Here is a 23,512-nt window from a genome sequence, read left to right on the forward strand (position 1 = left end):
CTGTTATTGTGTATTCATACAGCATCCCTGGCAGCAAAAAGGAACCTTGGACTGAAAGATGACCTTTCCCTTTCAGCACAGGTTACTGGGCACTGAAACTGAATGGTTTCTTAAAAAGGCTTTCAGGCAAGAAAGACTCATCTCTTATTCAGTTCAGTCACTCAGTCGTGTCCAAGTCCTTGCGACCCCATGGACTGCGGCACGCCAGGCCTCCCTGCCCATCACCAACTCCTGGAGTTTACCCAAACTCATGTCCATTGAGACGGTGATGCGATCCAACCATCTCATCCTCTGTCGTCCCCTTCTCCTCCTGCCCTCAATCCCTCCCAGCATCAGGGTCTTTTCAAATGAGTCAAGCATCAGGGTCTTTTCAAATGAGTCAGCTCTTCCAATCAGGTGGCCAAAGTACTGGAGTTTCAGCTTCAACATCAGTCCTTCCAATGAACACTCAGGACTGATCTCCTTTAGGATGGACTGGTTGGATCCCCTTGCAGTCCAAGGGACTCTCAAGAGTCTTCTCCAACACCACAGTTCAAAAGCATCAATTCTTTGGCACTCAGCTTTCTTTATAGTCCAACTCTCACATCCATACATGACTACTGGAAAAACCATAGCCTTGACTAGACTGACCTTTGTTGGCAAAGTAATGTCTCTGCTTTTTAATATACTGTCTAGGTTGGTCATAACTTTCCTTCCAAGGAGTAAGCGTCTTTTAAGTTCATGGCTGCAGTCACCATCTGCAGTGATTTCGGAGCCCCCCTAAATAGTCAGCCACTTGCTATTAATAGATGTCCTAAGAAAATTACAGAGTAACCTAGGGATTCTCTTGTAGAAAAAATTATTTTTTTTAAGTATGAAGTTCAAGAATATTTAGTTTTAATAAACACATATGAATGGGAGAAGAGGGGAATCAAACAAATGTTTTGCATAGTAAGTGCTGAGTGAATACCCTAAAAGCCATGGTTTGGTCATGTCCCTATTTCACAAGGTGCTTTTTCCTTCTCCAGAGGAAAATGCACCTACATGGTGAGATTCATTGGCTACAGGCCAGCAAAACATATTTGAATTATTTAGGAGAGGAAAAAAACCCAACAAAACCCTAAGTAAGCTGTACTTTAAGAGGTTAACAATGAAGAGGTGTAGGGGACCCAGATCTCAGGTCAACCCCCCTTTGAAACTCTGGGTCTAAGATTAATGTAGATTACACACACAGAAAATTCCTTTCTTTGAAGATGTGTTTCATTTAACTAGCATGCTTCCTGTCATTAGATAAAAATACTGTCCTAAGACTAACTACCATTACATCTCCAGGTGAGTCACTGTGATCCTGGGCAGAAAGAGAGCAAACTGTTTGGGGCTCTGATGCCAAAGGACATCACCTGCACCCTGCCAGTTTGGGCTGTTACTTAAAGAGACTCACTAAAGGCTTAGTGAGTGACTCTGTCAAGAGTCTATCTATTATCATTGTAAGTCAGCTTGCACGTTCTTTAAGTATCACACATAAAACTAGTACACACCCTTACGTAGCGTTTGACAGACTCTGACGACCATGACCTGCATGGCCATCTTCTGCACTGTAATCTCGTTCAGCACAGTGCATATGCACACATCTTCACCCCTCATCCTACACGTTCCCTCTAATATCATTAACCAGACACATTCAGATACGTTCATAAAATGTAAACTACAACCTTTCTGCCAAGTGTGAAAAGATATCCTTGTATTGTGAAATAGATAATTTCTATTATAGGCTGAATCCCACGTTAGCAAGCCTAAGCATCTGTTTAAAATGATTATCTTCAGAACCAAGTACATGTTTTAAAAATATGCTAGGCAGAGCTCAATACGGTAAACTCTTAATTTTCTTAATTTGACAAAAATGGACAGAAGGCAAAATGAAAAAAAATTTATTTCCTCAGTGTTTTATCCACTGTCAATATTGTATCTTTGATGCAATATATTTGCAAAGAAAAAACAATCTCAGCTTTTAGTTTCCATTTTAAACAACTACAGTATTTACAAGCTGTTCAGAATAACACTCAGACACACACGCACACACACGCTCACAGACATACAGAAGTACATATCTCTGGTTTATACTGAATGCTGGTAGAGGCAATGAATACTTCCAGAGCCCATGATCAGAAAAGGGAAACCCATTCTCCTTCCTCCCACCTACTTTCCTGGAATCGTTTTCATATTCTTCCTTCCATTTCCTCATGCAGAGCTCATTGCCAGACTTGTATAATGTTAAGGTAATCATTTTTTACAATTTATTTTTAGTTAAATTATAGTAAGCTTTAAAAAAAAAAGCATAAGCAGACACGATTTTCCCATTTCTATTATTTTGGTTGTAGAATCAAGCTTCATATATAAAAAATCGTTATACTACAATTACACTAAACCCAAGAGTCATCTGGAGCAGCCATCTCAGTTTTCCACTACTTCTCTGCTTTAAATTTCAAGGTATCGTCCCATTCTGTGCAAATAACCTGCAGGAATTCATCCTTATCACAATCTTAGGTGACCTTTCTTCCTGCTCCACTGAATCATAAATTCTCAGGTACAGAGCTGAGGCACAGGAAAAAAAGGTATAACTCTATATAATAGGTGTGTCTTAGAACAGAGCGGTCATGTAACCTTGTGAGGACAATCAGCTCTGGTGCCCCAAAGAATGTTATGCTGCTTCCATAAAACAGTACATAAGGAAGTTCAGCTCACAAATAGAACTTATTTTCTCTAATTCAGAAAGAACACGTGGCTGATAGGCAACAGAGACAAATTCTTATCACACGTGATTCTTGACAAGATGACTTGGGTGAGGTGATTCAAAGCAGAAAATACACCTCTGTTTCAAGCAAAATTAATACTTCAACTCACATACCTATCAGATCTACTTGTATAATAATGAACTTCTTTCCAATCACAGTTCTCACCTAAATAAAAGAAAAAGCCTAGGTATATATCAACCAGATTTTTTTTTTTTTAAATAAGAGAAGTGAAGAAAAGAGAGGCTAGTTTTTTAATACCTTATTAAAAAAAACTATACACATCCAACATAATATTAATGTTTATGCTGCACAAATACATGTCTAATTTTCCTCTTTTTCCAGATTAATAAAACTCAACTTCCACGTGGACCAAAACAAAATTCAAAGTTATGGGTTCCAACTATCATCTTCTTCAACGACACTGTTCTCTTCATTTATTTTGGAATTAAAGGAAAAACCTCTAGAACAACAACGGATGTTTTACACCTCATCTGAACAAGGTATGCTAACAAAAGTCAAAAATTGACTGGGTCTGTGTCCAAGCAAAGTAATTTTATGTGATTATAATGGACTACAGAAAAGAACAAGAAGGAATACTGAGAAATTAAAAAAAAAAAAAGGGGGTGAAGTTTTGTCCATATTCATGAAAAAGTGATGAAAATAAACACAAAAGTAATTCACATTGTGGGCAGCAACTTATAATTTTGTAGCTAGTAAACAAATTCAAATAATTCTCATGCAACACTATTGCTATCTTTTTCTCAAGTCATATATTTACGAAGAAAGATTTTTGCGAGTTAACTAAGATAAAATGGTAATTTTAGCCTTGGGGCAAATCATAAGTTTAAAAGGCTCAGCTCTGGATGAACATGACTCAGTGCAGCGATCGACCACATGAAGAATTCCTAAGCAGGGGCCCAGGGCTGCTGCTCAGAGGCAAAGCAGAATTCATTAAGGCTAAGCTACCCTTGCTTAAATGTGAGGCTGGTTTTTTATATTTTGATATGAGATGGAAAAGTAAACCAACCCAGGAAGAAAAATACATCTTTTTAATGAGCTGACGTTAAAGCTTATATTTTCACTGCCTGACATCTGGTACACAGAGTAATTTTCCATATTTTGCTCAAGAGAGAAATCTTGTCTGACTAATTCTATTTCAAGGATTAGTGGAAGTATCTCAGATATACTTGAAATATTAAGAAAAATACTTCAAATATAATGGAAGTTAATCTCCCAGTAATGGAAACTCAAAGAAGGCAAAACACTGATGAAGTCTGTTCACTAATTTCCTGAAAGGTAATTAATCTCTTATCATCTTAAAAATATAGAGCCTCACCACCTACACTCTCAGACCGCTTAAATATCAACATATTAATCTAGACTTCTGGAAAAATTATAGTTCTTTAGAAAAAAGTCAACATATAAAATTTTATCAAGTATTGAAAAATGGTGTAAAAAGAGGGCTTACACCAAGTTATAAACTGGAAGATTAACCAAAAACTTGAGTTATAAAATGATTTTTACCACTAAATAAGAGTAATCAAAAAAAAAAAAAGCTAACCATTGATAACTTACTCCAGAACTCTAAATAAAAATCAAACAAGAAAAAAACCCAGAAAGCTATCAATAAAACTATTTAAAACAATGAAAAAGGTTGTAAGTGTTTTAATTACATATCTTTACTTTCAAATTAAGGAACTCTCAAAGTTTTGGCAACTGTGAACTAAAGATGCCAATGAGTGTGTACTGGAGTCTCAGATGTCGATACTAATGAAAAACGCTGTGCAGGGAATCTAAATGAATAGCTCACTACCCTCTAAGGGCGCATGGGACAGGGTTAAATAAGACATGTATAATCAATTTAATTACTGAAAGTGTGTATATTTCTCTATTATAGTTTAGGTCAAAGTATTCAGACATGAATCCTTCCTTAAATTATTAATACTTCCCCAAATGCAATTATTAGAAAAGTATTATGATTTTAAAAAGACTATAAGTTTTAGACTTAAAAAATAAGAACAGGGCTCCTTTTAGGATTCCTAATTAATACAAGTACTTAAAGATAACAAAATTCAATTTGTTTTGAGAAACAGGGTACCTTTGTATAAAGGTTTAATAAATTATTTGACGAAAAGTTTTTCAACAATAAGTTTTGCAGTGTGTGAAGTCTGGAAACATCAACACGAGGCACACTGGCTCCTGAATAACCACAAAAATTTTAAACTGGAAAAAGGAAAAAAAAAAAGGTTTTGGAGTGAAAATGCAATCAGATGGTACATATTAGCTGTTTATTTTCTTAGTTTTCATTCCTTCTACTGAAGTGTCATACTGTACTGCAAGATCTACACTAGAATTACCAAGATCTCCTTCTGTCTCAGAAAGATAACTTCAAACCCACACTGCTCAACAGAGTAGCCACTAAGCACATGTGGCCAGCAAGTACCTGAAATATGGCCAGTTCCAATGCTGAAGTTGGAATACTCTGGATATAACAGATTAAATAAAATGTATGACTGAAATTAACTTCACCTGCTTCTTTTTACTTTTCATTCACGGGGGCAGGAAGATGGCTGCTCCTAAATGCTCACATGTACAGTCTTCTTTGGAGTGTCACACAAAATGCGAAAAAATTTCTGAAGGATTTAAAAAGTGCCATATGTTGAAATCTAAACTGCAGTTCCCACCTAGACCAACTGTAAATTTGAGTTGTATATTTCCCTGAATACATACATTAAAAAAAAAACAATAAAATTTAAGTTATGAGACAACATATGAGTTAAGTCAATTTCATCACAGATATAAATATTCCAAATTACAGCTACACACTATAAATCACTGGAAATAAAATTCAAGTCACAGAACAAGGAGAGGAGGAAAAGAAAAGGCAAAGTTATTAAAGTGGGATATAACGATAAGAACGGCACCATTTGGATAATTCTGTTTGAAAAAACTTTACTTGATTGACTGAACTGCATGTGAATGACTTTAAGAGCTAAGAACTCTTAAAGGCAATCAATCCTTTCTTTAAATTCCTGGACGTTTCATCTTCTTCTTTGAAAAGCAAAAGCATTTTTCTTCCCAGAACTGACCCCAGCAGAACTTGCTCAGGTGGGAGAAGCAGGGCGGCCAGGGTGCTCCTGGTGCTGGAGCCCATCTGAAGTGTGGACACGGAAGCTGGCAGGAGTGTTCACGGGACCAAATCACTGACTACTGGCTTTGGGAAACACCAGCGATGAAGCCACGTGTATCTTGAGATGGAGTATTCACTTGAAAGGAAACAACTGGCGGACTGGCATGAAGTACAGACTACTAAAGAAGAGTGAGCAGCACTGTTCCTGCTACGTATGTTTATCAGGAAAGGGAAGGGGTTTATCCCAGAGGCAATTTAAATAATGTTATTTTATTTTTATATATAAATAAATGTTCTGAGAAATCTCAGACTTTAGTGCATTGTAAAAAATTAGTGCAGTTTTTTTCATTAAAGTTTTTAGCGCTCAAGGAATAAGATAAATCTATGTCTGTTCATAGTCTCTTTCACTGTACATTAAACTTTTATACTGCTATGTGTCAAACTGAAGGTTTCTACACTTGTTTTTAAAAATCAAGGTAAATGGATTTCATGTTTTATGACAAAACATGGCAATTATTTTTGGCAAAGAAATTAGAAAAATATGAGATTGTAGTTTAGAAATCAAGAATTTGTTGATTTAAAGCATAGGCAATGCATAGGAAAAAACTTTTAAGGATGTATTTTAACAGAACTTTATCCTTCATGCAAAATGTTTTCTCAGCAGCTAACTTAAAAAAATATTTCAGCTTTATTTGGGGATGGAGACAGTGATGGGAGTCAGGGCGAAGGAGAGGTGCTTAACCTAGCCCACTCTATGTTCAAGTCTCTCCTCCAGGATCAAAGTGATAACTGCAGGCATCTTCTGCTCTCTCCTCTTTTTTTTTTTTTCCCCAATATCTTGGAATTTTGAGGGAAAAGAAATGAAGTTATAAAACACTGGCTCACACTTCAGCCCCAAGTTCTAGTACCCCAGTTTCAATGACAGTCACATATTTATCTTCAATCTGGACCAGAAGTACTGTTTTGTCGATGTGGGATCTAGTACCTGGATCTCTGCTGCAAGGCACCCATCGGTGAATCACCTGATGATTTAGAGCAAAACAAGCAGTTAGTGGCAGAGACCTTGAATACACTCACAGACTCTACCCTTACGATTAGAGGCAGTAATTCAGTTTGATAACTAAGCATAAGTACATAAATCAGCTAAAAACATGCATACAGGCTACAAAAAGTCAGGGCACCAGCTTCAGAAGAACTTACATGGCCTTCCATGCCCTCCTGAGGACTCCAGTCCTTCCAGCTGTTCCTCCCAGCTTTTAACCGAATACCCTCATCAGGCCACTGCAGCTCTTTCCTTTTTGACAGGTTGATCCCATCCAGAATTTGACCAGGATCCACAATCTACATTGTAAATAAATATGAATCATTTCCAATTCATTATTTCCTTGAAGATGAATAATTACATAGTTCCAAACAAAATTTCTTTCACAGTACTCTTTTTGTCCACATTCTCCACTGCCGATAATGTAATAAAAAACACCCTGAACAGCCATGTGAGTTCCTTTTAGCCTCCCGGGAGACCTTACTGCCATGGCCACATAACCATGGCTGAAGAGGGAACAAATATCACCAGTGAAAAACTGCTTGCTTTCAGTTTTTACATTGGCAGAAACTTTTTTTGCAACATTCACAAATGTTCTTCCTTCAGACTAAGTAGTATAAGGTGTGTTTTCACAGGAGTCCTTCACTCAAAACACAAGAAATCAAAAGCAGGAACAGTGGAAGAAGAACGCTGGCCTACTCACTTGGACTCTGTAAATCACCTCCCCCGTTTTGGCATGGGGGTTATTGGCAGGGCTTGAGGTGCTGCCGGGCTGCACGTCAGCGGCACAGCTCTGGCCGCCGTCTGTCCCGAGAAAGCCCACGAGGGTGTGATGCTTGCAGGCGGGGATGCTTTGGCTGGAGCTGCTGGAGGAAGGCAAGCCGTGCGGCACACAGGCTGGGCCGCTCTGACTGGAGGGTTCCATCTGGTTCACCATAGAGAGGCGGGACTGGATGGATGACGGCAAGTTGCGAAGCGATATCTGGCTGGTGGAGGAGCGCCGACAAGGCACAAATCCCGTGGTGGACATCCGGAGAGATGAGTGTCGGCTGCTGTAGCAGTAAGAGGACTGGCTGGCTACGGAGGCCCGGGCGGGGGACTGCCGGACCAGGCCGGACTGCACGGACTGAGAGCTGTGGCTGGTGCCTGGGGAGGGAGAGACGGCAGCGCTCACTCTGAGTGGACTGATGCAAGCACGGTTGCTTCTTTTGTAGTTTCTAGGACTTCTCCCTTAAGCCTCTCACCATAAATTAGCTGATCAATTTACTGAATTTAACATTTATACCTGAAAATTTTAAAGTTATTGAAAAGAAATAAATATCTGAGATCTTTTTTCTCATGTGGTTCGTATAATTTTCACTTGCTGAAGCTTTTTAAAATCCAAATTCTGGGCCATATGAAAAACACAATTAGGTAATCTACAGGAAATAGCGGGATTTAGGGTTGAGATAAATCCTAAAATTTCTTTCACTCAAATATTTCAGAATACCACGAGTACTTCTTTAATACATCAGAGATGAAATAGTTCATGGAAATGAGACAGTGAGAAATATTTATTAAGGATCTATTATGTGGTAAGCTCCATAACTACTATTTCTCAAAGTCGAGTATTAATGCCCTTTCCATCTACTGCAGTGACAAGTTATACTACCCACAGAAGAGCAGAGAGGTATCACTGCAGGATGCACGTGTATCAGGGATCACTACTGAATATGACCGATGATACTGAATAGCAGGTTCTTCTGTGTCCTTTTTTCTAATGGCTTGACAGAATTCTTCAGATTTGTGAAGAGTGATGTGAAGATTATTAGAAAATTAGTGTTAATTATACTGAAAAATAATTACATGTGCTTTTTATCTGAAAATTAAAAAGAGCTAATCAATGTTAAGAGTAGAAGGTACATTTAAAGTAGCACACTGGCGGTTCTAGGTTTTCACTCAGAAGGTAAAGAAGAACAAACAAAATGTTGATCACACACCTATTTAGAGTCTCAACAATTTCAGTGCTGTTACCTTTCTTTAAATTGAAGTAAATGGTTTAAAATTTAATCTGATCCATGTTCAACACTGGGGAAAAGGACAGTGCTGATAACCAACCAGCCATCTGGGAATGGATGTAATCTGGCTTGCATACCAGGTAGGATTATGGCTCTCACGTAAAAGGCAAATTAGTAAAAGAATACCTTCCTTTGGGATAAGGAAATTTTTCTTAAATAGGATACAAAAAGTGTTAATCATAAAGGGAAAGATTAGTAAATTGCTCTATACAAAAATTAAGAACTTCTCATTAAAAAAAGACAAGCCCACTCTTCACAGGAAGAGGAGACAGAACCAAGATACAGAATGGGAAGAGCTATCTTTGGTACAGAAAACTGACAAAAAGCTCAATCCAGAATATACAAATATAAATAGGAAAAAGATACGGACTTTCCTAGTGGTCCAGTGCTTAAGAATCCTCCTACCAGTGCAGGGGACAAGGGTTTGATCCCTGGTCAAGGAAGATCACACATGCCCTGGAACAACTAAGCCCTGAGTCACAACTATGGAGCCCACACACCCTAGAGCTCTGCTCTGCAACAAGAGAAGCCACAGCAACGCAAAGCTGGTGCACTGCACCTGGAGAGCAGCTACCACTTGCCACGACTAGAGAAAGCTCACATGGAGCAACGAAGATCCAGCGCAGACAAAAATAAATTAATTTAAAAAATCTTAAATAAGAAAAAAGTAACCAAATAGAAAAAAGGGCAAGAGACTTAATATGACTTCAGAAAGAAGAGATGATAAACTCAAAAGTTTCCAACAACAAGTATTACAGCAAAGCAAATTAAAACGATGGAGCTAAAGACCACCCCCCTTCTCCTGTCTCTCCGAGAGAGCAGGGAGCAGAGCTGGGAACAATGATACTTAAAGCTGGACATTCCTATGTATGACTGGTCAGAGTACCAACTGGTTTAAAAAAGGAAGTCTAGAAAGAATTTTGGCATTTTATATTATGAGTCTTAAATATCTTCATAAACTTTGATTTGATTTCATTTTTCAAGTTTTCAGCCCAAGAAAAGAATAAGAGATTATAATATAAAGATTTATATACAAAGTTATAATACTCAGAAGAAATCAAATCATTGTTCAATAGGAGAGAAGTTACATAAATTATATTAGTTATATATGATTAGCCTTTAAAAATGGTACTTCCAAAGAAAGGCTATTTTTAAGTATTATGTATTTATATACATAAAATGATTAATATAGACAGGTAGGATAATGGCCCACTGGGAATCAAACAAAACATTCTGCTTACATATTTCCGAGTAGGAAATGTGTCATCCTCTTTATACACACATACCATCTAAACCCCACAGCTGAGGGACTGACATCCCACACATAATTTTGGTTCAGATTACCTAGGGTTGGAGGGTAGGATGTGACAGGCGGATGAAGTCCTGCTCCAGGTGCCTGGCCTGGGTTTCCAGTGCTTCCTTGGGATGCATTGCTGTGGGGATCGTTGGCAGTTGTCGCACTGTTACTGGTGCTGGAGGGTCCACCTCCAGTATCAGAATCTTCGATATTGCCACCGCTGTTACATCCGGCTCCACAACCTTTCCTTAACCTAGGAACAAACACCAGGGTAGGAGGCACTATCCCGAGATCACTTCAAGATAGGTATTTCTTCCTTTTTCTAGCCATTCTAAACATTTAATGCTACTGATGTTCACCTCTGAAAGTCTTCATGGAGCAATCAACATCAGGAAGCAAAAAACTCTCTTATGTTTTCATATTGCCCTCTTAAATTCACTGACTCCATTCTTAACTGACCAGTTTTATATACTCTATCACCTTTCCTACACCATAATGAAGAACTGCACCTAACAATTTGTTCCATTAAGATCTCAGCTGGAAATAGAATTCTTGCCACTGTATACAACCCACGAAAACATAATTGATTTAAATTAAATCCAATTTATGCTGTAGCAAACTGAAGAGAGCTGCTGTAATAATTTTTCTTCTTCTTTTTTAAAGTGTAAAGTTTAAACTGTTTCAGTTTGGCACTGAAAATCCTGCACCCCATTAAACCACTCAGTCCTGAGCAAACAAGGCAATTTCAACACAACACCTATTTTTTAAGACAAAACTTCTTTGAACACTATCCTGGTTTGTGTTCTTTCTCCTGTTTGAATAGGGGTTGATGTTAAAATGGTGAAATTTTACTTTAATGCTGGAAGAATTTTAAAGCACCTGTTTTAGAGTTAATTGCTCTAATCCCATTTTTAAGTTCTGATATTTAAAGATCTGAACAACCCTTGATCTGCAATTTTTATTTACCACCCATCATAATTTACTAGACAAAAGGCAGAGGAAATAATTCATGTGCATACTTGACGACATTATAGATTTGAGACTTGAGTGCTACTTGTTCAAATGGCAGCAGTTATCTCTGCATTGCACGAGGAGGAGCTTCAACATGGATAGCGTGCTCCCCCTACTGCTCAAACGGAACTCAAAAAGAATGAAATCAACTTGCCCAAGTTTCTTTGCTTTTTCTCTAGTTTGCCCTGTTTGTTGACCCACACATTCTAATAGCAACAATATGCTGCAAGAGAGTTTAAAAAAATTAAAGAGAGGGAATTATTCAAGATTCTATTAAATGCTAGAGCAGTGGCTCCTGACCAGAGTTGTGCATTAGATTTATCTAATAAGAGTTTAAAGATACACATGCTCAGATTCTACTTCCTAAAGCTCAGCTGTAACAAGCTGTTATTGTACCATGCCAGCTGTATTTTTCCTAAAGCTTTCCAGGTGACACTAATGCACAGGGCATAGATTAGGCGGGTCAGGACACACCACTGCTGGAAAAGGCAGCCCCACGGCTCACCTGTGCCAGGTTGACACGATGAAGTTTCTGATATTTCCCAAGCTGATGGGTCCCCCAAGAATTTCTTTAAGCTGCTCATGGCTGTCAGAGTAAGAAGTTGTCAGGGGTGAGACAAAGATCGGGTAGCCAATAGGCTGATCACAGGATGAGTTTATCATGTTTCTCAGGGCTTGCTTGGCATTCTGGATGCTACCTCTCTCTGGATTACGGTTTCGAGGAAAACAAGCTCCTGCTGCTGCCCTGCCCAAAGGCCTCGGACACACTCCTTATTCACCTGAGAATCAGAACACACAGGAAGTAGGTTAAGGGACTAAGAATAAAATTTATATAAATAGAAGAGCAGCAGTGGGAGGGATATGAAAGACATTACAATAACCAGTTGTGAAAAGCAGGAAACAAATATAAGTAGGTCACATCTGAATGGGAGTTAACCATTTCCCACCGTCATTAGGTTGTTAAATAATAAGCACATACAGAGCTCTTCCCTTTGCTGTCTTGTAAAAATACCAAGTAAAATGTAGTCTATTTAGTTTTCTAAATTGGTGAAGCACTGAATGCTGTAACTGAGATAACAGGTATTTCTGACAGAAATGAGAGGTAACAAGTGTTTAGAGTTGAAAGGATATTTGTGATTTCATGGCGGGGCGGGGTGGGGGGTGGGTTTATTCAATGAAGAAACAAGTAAAACATTTCTGAGACGTTTAAAAAAACAACAAAACAAACCAACCAAAAAACAGGTCAGAGCGAACCATTTACAGTGAGCTACTAATCACCATCAAGTACAAATTATAGTATTATTTTGCAACCTAGGAATCAATCATATTAGCAATATATGGCTGACATTTTCAGAAGAGATGCTGCCCAAACAGTACATATAACAGGCAAGAGACTGCCAAAACAGAAATGAAGAAAGGCTTTAAGGCTTTCCGGCACATGAGAAGACTTCAGAAGACAGAGTACATTACTGACAAGATAAATTATTAAGTGCTCATCAACAATAAACTCAATGTAGTGTGGTTGTATGTTTCTGTTTTCTGTGAAAGAATTTCATGACTTTTTAAGTCTGGATAAGGTTCTCTAAGTTTCACTGTTTTCAGAGGCAGACAAGTGCCTCCAAACCTTACTTTAATGACCCTGAAGCTCAGGTAGCGTCTGTTGAGCATGATGATCTTGTACTCGTTAGTGCCATCGTCCATGACGTGCCGCAGAGCGAGCAGGGAGGGCGAGTTGGCGAGCACTGCACTCCGCCACGCAGGGTCCCCTTCGTGGGCAATGACGAGGTTCTTCTCGTGGGATACAATGGCTTCGTAGAGCACAGTGGGGTCATCATATTCATCTGGAGAAGTGAAATGGTCCTATATACAGAGATAAAGATAGACCTGTATTTCTAGGAAAATTAGAGAATGACTTCCAAGACAATGAAAGCCTCTGTAAAACTAAATTAGTTACTAAATTATAAGTCTTAAAAACTGGCTTATGTATTTCATTACCAGCATGTGTTTGTACTAGCAGAGGTAAAATGACTGATTCTTAAATTTATCCAGGTTAGGAATTAGCTAATTACTGCTCTACTACTTCTGCAAATTCCTCAATTCAACCCTACCTGTCCTCTAAGTTTTATTAGCTAAACCATTTTTATTTCCAATTTATATATATTGTTTAACCTCATTCAATTTGGTTTGCATATCTTCATTTTTTTTTTTTCCTGTTAAAGGATTATCTCACCTTTAAAGCTACATAAAAGGTCTCGAAACTATGTTTCTTTTTAACTGGGTGCTTTTCACTTAAAGTCTCATCTCTAGGATGATAACAATATACAATTTTTATCCTGCCTCTCATCTAGTTAAGATAAGGCTCAAAACTATGAGCTCTGAGCACAAATTAAGGGTCCTAAGTCCTAGAGAAGCTAGGTCTTCTTGATCTTAGCAACTACTCATTTACTTGGCAGGTTGTTATTTAATATCTACCACATGCAAGACTGTGTGGCAGATTGTCTGGATGAAACAATGGAGTATATGAAATGTATTAACACTTCCCATTCAGAAACCCCCAAATTAACAGGGGATACAGGATATAAACCCCAATAATCATAACACAATTGGGAATTTCTGAAATGGTATGTTTTTAAGGAAACAAAAATACCATATTAGCTGCCTTCATATTTATAGTTAAGAGGCTGATACATTTTTACACCCAGGTAAAGTAACTCATTTGTGTTCAGGCCAGCTGACTGGAGTGTGGGCTATCGGGAGGTGAGACAGTGAGAGCAAGAAGGCCATATCCCCAAGGATGCACCTCCAGGTCGGGAGGGTCACCAACACGAGGATAATGGAAGTCTTCATGTACATGTGGGTACATAGTGTACAAAGTTCTCCAACACACGATCTCACCTAAAGATCCTAAAACAATCTTGTCAAGTAGGTTGAGCAGATAATGCCAGCATTTTACAAATTTGGAAACTGAAGCTCAAAGAGGCTTAAGCTGGGAAAGATTGAGGGTAGGAGGAGAAGGGGGCGATGGAGGATGAGATGGTTGGATGACATAACTGACTCAATGGACATGAGTTTGAGCAAACTCCAGGAACAGTGAAGGACAGAGAAGCCTGCAGTCCATGGGGTCACAAAGAGTCTGACATGACTTAACGGCTAAACAACGAGGTTTAGAAAATTAGTATATGATGGTAGTGCCAGAGCTTGAATATGCTTTTTGAGTATTTTTTCATTCTGACGTAAGATGCTCTCTTTCAGCAAGATGTTCACTTAGGGAAGAAATGACATCCTTGGATTAGTAGTATTTGTACAATTATTTGAATAGAAAATAAAAGTGCAGAGACAAGCAATAAACACATTCTCAGTAAAATGGACACAAAGTCTGAAATCATTAGGCATGCCAAAAGTGGAGAATGTTCAATCCTGTCCAAGTATTTATTTTCATTGGGCTTAAAATGGTTGAATGAATATGTAAACTTCTATGTATATCATTCAACAGTGTTTTACTGATAAATATTTGAAACAAGCAGAATGTTCATGAATAGAGAAAGAGCTGAATAAACAGAGTAAAAATTACACTCTGGAAAACTACAGAGTCATTAAAAAAAAAAGTGAAATGCCTCTACAGGCGCTGACTTAGAAAGGTGTCCACATTATATTAACTGGGAAAAGAGCTTGACCCAGATCAATTTACACAGCACGATTACATTTTTAAAAAGGAAAATATGTATAAATATAGTTGAAAATGTCTGAATGAACTTGGGGAAAGCAGCAAAGATAGGCATCCAATTATTGGCAGTGACTGCTTCTTGGAGTATTGTATGATGGTACAGGATGACAGAAGACGCTTACTCTTGGGAGATGTTTACTTTCCATTGTTTTCCATTAGTTTTCAAATAAATAAAAAAAGAGATAATGTTTCCAATTCTAGGAAAGGTTTTCAGAAGCATTTTAGAAATACACTTGAAAAGTTATGAGGAGATACACAGGAAATACTATTTGTTGAAAACAATGCAACTCATGTAACATTCACTGGCTGCCAAGTACTAAGCAATGAGGATATAAAGATTACTAAGACGCTATCACTGGCCTCAAGGAGATCACAGGTTGTTAACATTTTCATTATATATCTCTTGTAAACCAAGCTAGACTTTAATTGGTGTATTTTAGCTCTAACAACCATGTAAACTCCCTTAAAGAGACTAGTGGAAAAAAAAAAAATAAGGAAGTAAGCTGTTTTACAAAATGATTAGAGGACGAGAGAGAACACATGAAAAGGGTGATTTACTTAATTTCTCTGAGTTTTGGCTAATCTTCAGCTACAAAACTGTGAGTAAAATAAATTTCTGGGCTGTGGGTGATTATGTGGATGAGAACACTGATACATTACAGAACATTGTAAAATTAAATACTACACACATAACAGTTTTAATTTCTAAAGTAAAAACATAAAACAGATTGCAGAATTAAAAATTGAAAAGCACCCTATCAGAGACTGTGTCTGAAACAAAGGTTAACAGAAATTTTATGTATTTAGCTCTCCGGAAACAGAATCTTTTTAAAAAACAATCAGTTGAGGTATAATTTACACATAATAAATTGCACCCATTTTAATAGTACAGTCAGACGCACTTTGACAAATGTGTAAGCCCGTGTTAACCACTGCTACAATCTAAATATAGACTATTTCTGTCATTTCAAAGTTCCTTCCTGCCCTCTGGCATTCAATCCCTACATCCCAAGCAACCACTGATCTGCTTTCTGTCACTACAGATTAGTTTGGCCTGTTTTAAATTTTACCTAAATAAAATAATACAATATGCACTCTTTTTATGTCTGGCTTCCCTTATTCTGTATAATATTTGATATTCATTCTTCCTGTGGCATCTAACAGTAGATCATTTACATTTACTGCTAAGTAATATTCTATCTGTTGATGAACACTGGAGTTATCTGCAGCTTTGGGCTCTTGGGACTAGAACTGCTAAGCACATGTGTGTAAGTCTTTGGGTGGACATACACTTTCATTCTCTTGGGTAAATATGTGGGAATGGACTTGCTGGGTCACATGCCAAGTAGTATACATATGTACTAACACTTTAACATAGAAGCCTTTTGTGGATTTTCATGAGTACAAATGAACTTTGGAGATGAACAGTACTAATCTACACATCTATCTTATCCTGGCCTCAGAGTCTCTCACCAGCAACCCCCTGTCTGGTCAAAGTAATGCTGGGTGAATGGCTGTTGCTTGTTTCTTCACAGGTCAATCTCACTCTTCTCCAGGGTGTGTGTGGATCACAGAACTTCTCCAGGCTGCACCTGTATTCTCATCTTCTCCCCTCCCCCAGCACTCCATGGCCCCGGGTTCCCATGCCCACCTCCTTACCCCTTCCCAATCTGTCACTGTTGCTGTCAGCCATGGCTAATAATGACAGTGTGTTGTACTCAACTGCATTGGGCCTGATTATAAGGTAGAGAACCATTGTCACAGGCTAAAAACACATGTAAGAAATGGATTGGAAGCACCAGGCAAGAGCACTTGGAGGGAGAGACAGGGATGAGAAAATACAGAGAGTCTGTGCCTCAGTTTCCTCTCTGCCAGATGGAGATAAAATACCTGTCATGATGTTTAGAGTTAAAGATGTCTGTCAGGAGCTGTTAGATAATTATGCTACATAAAAGAGTATTTCATACGTAGCAGAAACACAATACCTTCTGAGAAACTGTTAAGTTTTAAAAACATTTTAATATGAAATCATTATCTTTTTCTTTAAAATACACTGAATTTTGTCTTGAAACTCTAAAGCCAGTCTGATGATGGACAATTCTGTTGCTGTTGTTCAGTCGCTAAGTAGCGTCTGACTCTTTGTGACCCCATGGACTGCAGCACACCAGGCCTCCCTGGCCCTTGCTATCTCCTGGAGTTTGCCCCAAGTTCATGGCTATTGAGCAGGTCATGCTATCCAACCATCTCATCCTCTGCCGCCCTCTTCTCCTTGATCCCAAATATTTTTTTTCCCCATCATCCCCAAACAGTATTCTTTTCACAGAAAATTTCAAATACTGTAGTCTTTATTAGTAATGCTCCTAAATAATATGGGGTGTTAACTTCATTCCACTAGGTCATGGTAAACTCATCTGCGGGGTAGTCCACCTCTTATTTGGCAGTGAGAGACACCCACATCCGAGCACAGCAGCTGCATTTGATCAACACCATCACGTGCTCTCTATCCTCAAATCTCATCACAGCTGTCACGCGGAACGATAAGGGCAGCAAGCGCCAGCACCTAATTTCAAAATATGTTCTTAAAGGGGCCCAGTGCTTCAGATTTGCATTTGAGAGTATCATTTTCATTTTATTGCCTTTCTAGGATTATTTAATTAAGGCTGATTCTGTCCTAACCATCATTTATTCTATAAAACATGGTAAATGAAGCTCATAGTTAAATAACAGCAACACTTGCAAGACTCCTGAGATGTTGTTATACTGCACTGGGGATCAACTAACATTTACTCAAAGAACAGGCATGAATTACAATCACCTGAGAACAGGCATGAATTACAATCACCTGAAGTCAAAGCAACCCTTACAGGGGCCCAAGGCTTGTATTTTCAGTTTGTCACTGCTTGTATTTTTCTTCAAGTTCATGCCCAGGTCACTCTCTACTATTACTGTTCAAATTCACTGTTACAAACACAGGTTCAGGCTTCTAAGATTTAATATCCTATCAAGAATCATGTTTTTCTTTGTCTCAAATCAGAGTATTTCTCAAAAGGATCCCAAGGAACATAATTTGGGAGTCAAGTGAAGAAGTACCATTAAAACCAGTAATGTATTAGAAATTCCCTCCTCTTACCTGATGAAGTTTAATGGACATACGAATTCCAGGGACTACTACTTTCCTCAGGAGTTCCATGTCAGCAAAGATCCATTCGTCCCGAATTGAAGAAATACGGAAATCTCCCTTAAATAGGGCATGCAATCCATAGAGGAATGACTCTAAATTACTGTTAAGATTGGAGATAAAAGTTTACATATTTTGACAAAGGTCTTCCATTACACTGATTCTAACATCTGGTTATGCATCAGAATCATCTGGGAGTGTTTTGAAGATACAGACGCCAAGAACTAATATCAGTTCCCCTGAATCAGAATCACAAGGGTCAAGGCTATTTGCCCTGGACCCTTGTTCATGACCTACTGTAATAGTGAGTCCTTGAACATAAACAGAAGGTGAAGACTCTCTAACTTGAGAGTAAGGAGGGCCTAATGGAAAACATGAGGTAATCAGAGAAGAAGCATTATGTGGCATTTCTTAATTCTAATTCAACTGGGTGTTCACAACAAGAAATCCAGTTTACATTTAGAGTCCCCAAATCTAATGTACCATTATATTAAGAATATAAATGCTCTGAGCAAAGACTAAAAGGAGAAAAATAAAAATAAAAGGAAGTGAACTGTTGGAAAAATAGATGTATATGGGAAGACACCAATCATACATTATGAGTTATTTTTTTAATGTCTTAAATTATTAAATTCTCATTATCTGCAGCTGCCTACACACATGTGAATTTTAAAAGTTAGTTCTTTTAACCACTTCGAATTCCACTGTGTTTACTAAAAAGATCTATACAATATCTGAAGAAACATTTGTAATAAATTAACATAGAATGCTTCCGTTAAAAACCATTTCAGATTTTTCAGATTTTGGTTATAGAGCTTCCCAGTCTGTTTCTGAAAACAGCAATGCCTTCCTTACCTGGACATATGGTGGGATGCAGTCCCCAAAGCTCTCCGTCCCAGAACACAGAGTCCATAACAAAGAGTCACCAGAGATGAATCTTTGTCCACATCCAGTGGCTTTAAATAAAAAAAAAAAAGAAAGAAAACAAGGAACAGGGTGAAGGGGGTTGAAGGCACAAATTTCCACTTATAAAATGAGTAAGTCATGGGGATGTAATGTATAGCATGGTTGACTCCAGTTTAGTAATACTATACTGCATATTTGACAGTTACTAAGAGAGTAGACCTTGTAACTTCTCATCACAAGGAAAAAATAATTCTGTAACTGTATGATGAAGGATGTTAACTAGAGCTATTGTGGTGATCATTTTGCAATATATACAAATATTAAATCATTATGCTGTATACCTGAAACTAATTAATGTTGTATGTCAATTATATCTCAATAAAAAAGAACAAAAGAATATTACTTATCAGAATGGTATATAAGTATTTACCGAATCAGAAAAATCTATTTAAAAAATCAGACAGGACAAGGAACTCAAGTAGCATATACTTACTATCTCCTCAAATATAAGTTCTAGTGAAAAGAAACATCATAAAATGAAGTATGAATGTGTATAAGGAGGTTCTTTGGAATCTTTAAATAAAACTAAAGCTTTATAATAATACTGGAACATACTAAAAAAAACTGGCTGTATTAGTGTTAGGATCTTAGCTAAACATCTCAAAGTACTTGCTGATATACATCATTACTGATTCTGCCCTCTCCTGAAATATAATATTCTGTTTATTAATTAGTTATTTCTCAACTTAACCTGGCAAGCATTAGTGACAACAGCACTAGCCTATCAGTGACGATAACCACATTAAAGAAAATTAAACTGTGTCTATAGAATATTGCTTTCCTTCATTCAACTTTTAATTCTTTTGCAGTTGCATACCTTTATTATTGACTATTAAATATATATTATATATAAACATATGCAATAATTATATATATATACACACACACACAAACAAAATGGTACAACTTACATAATACTAAAGAGAATCTTGGTAGCATCTTAATTACTGAGAAACAATCGAATGCAGCAGTTTTCAAAGTGTAATCCTGGGACACAACAAGAGCATCACCTGGGAACTTATTAGAAATGCAAATTCTAGAACCATTTCAGACCTGTGAAGTCAAGTTCTGGAGGTGGGGTTCACCTATCACACTCCCGTCACATTCTAATGTATGCTAACATTGAAGAATCATGGATCTAGGCTTTTAATGAGCTTAATTATTCTATCTTTTCCAATTATATATATATATTTATCTGATTTTATAAACCATTAACATAAAGAGAAAAGGGCAGCTGTCTAAGATACTAGCTTAATATAGACTGTTTAATTAATTATCATTAACTGGGTAATTTAGTTAATTTTAACTGTGAAGGAGAGCCTACATTTCTTTCTTTTCTGTCTCCCTCTCTCCCCGACCCAGTCAACTAAATTAAGAAAAAAAAATTTTTTTTCCCATAACAGAAGCAGTAAATATGCTGAAAATGCACTGCTTCTGTTATGGGAAAAAAAAATTTTTTTTCTTAATTTAGTTCAGGCTTCTGGAACTGGTCAAGATACAGTAATAAAGACATTGCTGCTAAAGCTGAAGCTCCAATACTTGGGCCACCTGATGTGAAAAGCCGACTCACTGAAACAGATCCTGGGAGAACAAGATGGCCGAGGAGTAGGCAGACGTGGAGTACCTTTCTCTCCATGATACATCAGGAATACCCCTTCAGACACAGAAGTGCATGCAGAACACCAGCTGAGAGCGGACAGGAGTACCTGACCAGTGGAAAAGAATGTATCGAACCACACAAAACTCAGTAGGACGAAGAACAGGAGAGTTAGTAGGACTGGACCTGCCCTTGGCAGGAGGGGGAAGCAAAGCAGGGGTCCGATCCCCACATCGGGGTAATTCTCTGAGTCAGAGGAGAAATATTCAAGCCTGAGAGTGAAACAGCTGATCTGTGGCAGCCTAAGTATAATGATAATCAGACAGTCCTTGCCACAGCCATACATATCCCAGACAATAACACTGGTCCCCTGGAAGGTGCAGCAGCTGGGAGCTGGAGTTTTGGGATTGTGGAGCAATCCCAGGGCGAGGGCTGCTGTTGACTGCAGAGAGATGAACTGAGGCGATGTGAGGGAGGAGATTGTGGTGGGAAATGTCTGTGGAGGAAAGCCAGGCATCCATGGAAGCAAGGTGATACTGCTGAGTTACACGTAGGAGGTGGAGCCATCTCCATACCCTCTCTCCCCCCACATGCCAGCATCCACAGTTGAATAATAGAGAGGCTGGCTCATCAAACGCCTGATGCACTGAATTACAGAGCAGGATCCCACCTACATGCCCCTTTAAGTGCCTGACCTGTCAATGTACAGAGTAGGACCCCAGCCAAGAGTCCCCTCTATGTGCCTGACGTGCTGAACAACAGAGAAGGACCCCAGGCAAGGGAGCCCTCTAAATGCCTGAACAGGCAGAGCTATGGAGAAAGGCTGGCCAAAAAGGCTTTCTGATCACCAGCTACAAGAGGCTCAGAAAAAAAGACTCTGATAGGGCCATAACTCCTGTGGTAGAGGCAGTCCAAGTCCCTGCACACTTGGCGCCACCAGGGTCCCTGCAAGCCAAGCAGCTGCGCCACCTTCACACTCAGCTCTCACTGGGGCAGAGCTGCCACAGGCGAAAAAGGTCTTGCATCTATGCACACAGTGTCACTTTGGTTGTGTCTAACTCTTTGCAACCCTGTAGACTGTGGCCAGAGAAGGCAATGGCACCCCACTCCAATACTCTTGCCTGGAAAATCCCATGGATGGAGGAGCCTGGTAGGCTGCAGTCCATGGGGTCGCTGAGAGTTGGACACGACTGAGCGACTTACCTTTCACTTTTCACTTTCATGCATTGGAGAAGGAAATGGCAACCCACCCCAGTGTTCTTGCCTGGAGAATCCCAGGAACAGGGGAGCCTGGTGGGCTGCCGTCTATGGGGTCGCAGAGAGTCGGACACGACTGAATCGACTTAGCAGCAGCAGCAGCAGCAGACTATGGCCTGCCAGGCTTCTCTGTCAGGGAGGGGGTTTCTCCAGGCAAGAATACTGGAGCTTACTGACCAATACTGCTTGCCATACCCTTCTAGAGCACTATATTTCCTGCCGCCCTAGTACCAACTCCTCTGAGTACCTGGTGCTGCCAGAACTCCTGTGACCCAAGAAGCTGCACCACCTCCAGACCTGGCCCTCACAGGAACAAACCCAAGTCCTCCAGGGCAGCCTCAGGAACAAACTCCAATGGACGACCCCCATGTAGAGGTGGAAATAAAACCACAATTGAAATCCAGGGGCAGTGTGGCTAAGGAAGAAGACCCAAAACCTCCCCACCAGCTGTACAAGCTGCAGACTAAATCCACACGATCAACTAGGCAGACTGTTGTCTATGACATAAAAGGTCACTAAGAGCTCCCACAAAAGAAAACACACTAGCTCTGATAGCTGTGGACACTGGAGGCAAGAACACACAGAAGCAGGACCAGATTAGAATCTGAGGTGCCATCACAGCAGGTCCAGAGATCAGCACAGTTAGAGGGCATCCTAGGGAGGTAAGGTGAACTGTGACTCCCGGGAAAGGACTGTGACAGCAGTGACTCCAGGGAGTACCAAACAGTGAGAACTCCACACAAATGAAACCCACACCACCCACAGCACCCTGTGCAGGACACCTCATCTAAACAACAAAACAAAAATACAAACAACATCATCGGCAGACAGGATTACCACCTCACTCAGCCTTGCCCATCAGAGGAAAAACAAACAAACAAACAAAAACTCAGCACAAATCTCACCCTACACAAACCACTGGACCAACCTTAGGAGGGCAGAAACCAAAAGGAAGAAAGAATTCAACTTTCTTCAAGGAAAGAATTCAACTTTCCTTGAAGTCTGGAAAAGGAGATCTCAAATACAGTAAGTTTAAAAAAAAAAAAAGGCAGAGAAATACTACACAAATAAACCAGAAACACAGAAGTCCAAATAAATGAGAAAATAGGCAAACTATCGAAAAAGAATTCAACATAATGATAGTAAAGATGATCAAAAACCTTGAAAACAAAATGGAGAAAATGCAAGAATCAATTAACAAAGACCTAGAAGAATTAAAGAATAAAATACAGAGACAAACAACACAATTACTGAAATTAAAAATACTCTAGAAGGAATCAATAGCAGAATACCTGAGGCAGAAGAATGAATCAGTGAGCTGGAAGATAAAATGGTGGAAAAACCTTTTGAAGAGCAGAACAAAGTAAAAAGAATGAAAAGAACTGAGGATAGTCTCAGAGACCTCTGGGACAATACCAAATGCACCAACATTCGAATTATAGGGGTCCAAGAAGAGGAAGAGAAAAGGAAAGAGTATGAGAA

General features: G+C 38.8%; 1 protein-coding gene across 1 annotated transcript in view; it reads right to left on the bottom strand.

Annotated features, from left to right (window-relative positions):
• Positions 1 to 1,890: 1,890 nt before the first annotated feature.
• Positions 1,891 to 23,512, bottom strand: part of PCNX1 (pecanex 1) — a 184,123-nt gene continuing 162,501 nt past the window's right edge. Inside the window, 9 exon segments of the mRNA XM_070377628.1 lie at positions 1,891 to 6,923; positions 7,102 to 7,242; positions 7,647 to 8,089; positions 10,345 to 10,550; positions 11,814 to 12,030; positions 12,033 to 12,087; positions 12,938 to 13,168; positions 18,163 to 18,313; positions 19,066 to 19,166. Of these exon segments, the coding sequence (XP_070233729.1) occupies positions 6,783 to 6,923; positions 7,102 to 7,242; positions 7,647 to 8,089; positions 10,345 to 10,550; positions 11,814 to 12,030; positions 12,033 to 12,087; positions 12,938 to 13,168; positions 18,163 to 18,313; positions 19,066 to 19,166 (1,686 nt within the window). The 3' untranslated portion in view covers positions 1,891 to 6,782.

This window comes from Bos mutus, chromosome 10 (genome assembly GCF_027580195.1).
Source record: "Bos mutus isolate GX-2022 chromosome 10, NWIPB_WYAK_1.1, whole genome shotgun sequence".
In the NCBI taxonomy this organism is placed as follows: domain Eukaryota; kingdom Metazoa; phylum Chordata; class Mammalia; order Artiodactyla; family Bovidae; genus Bos; species Bos mutus.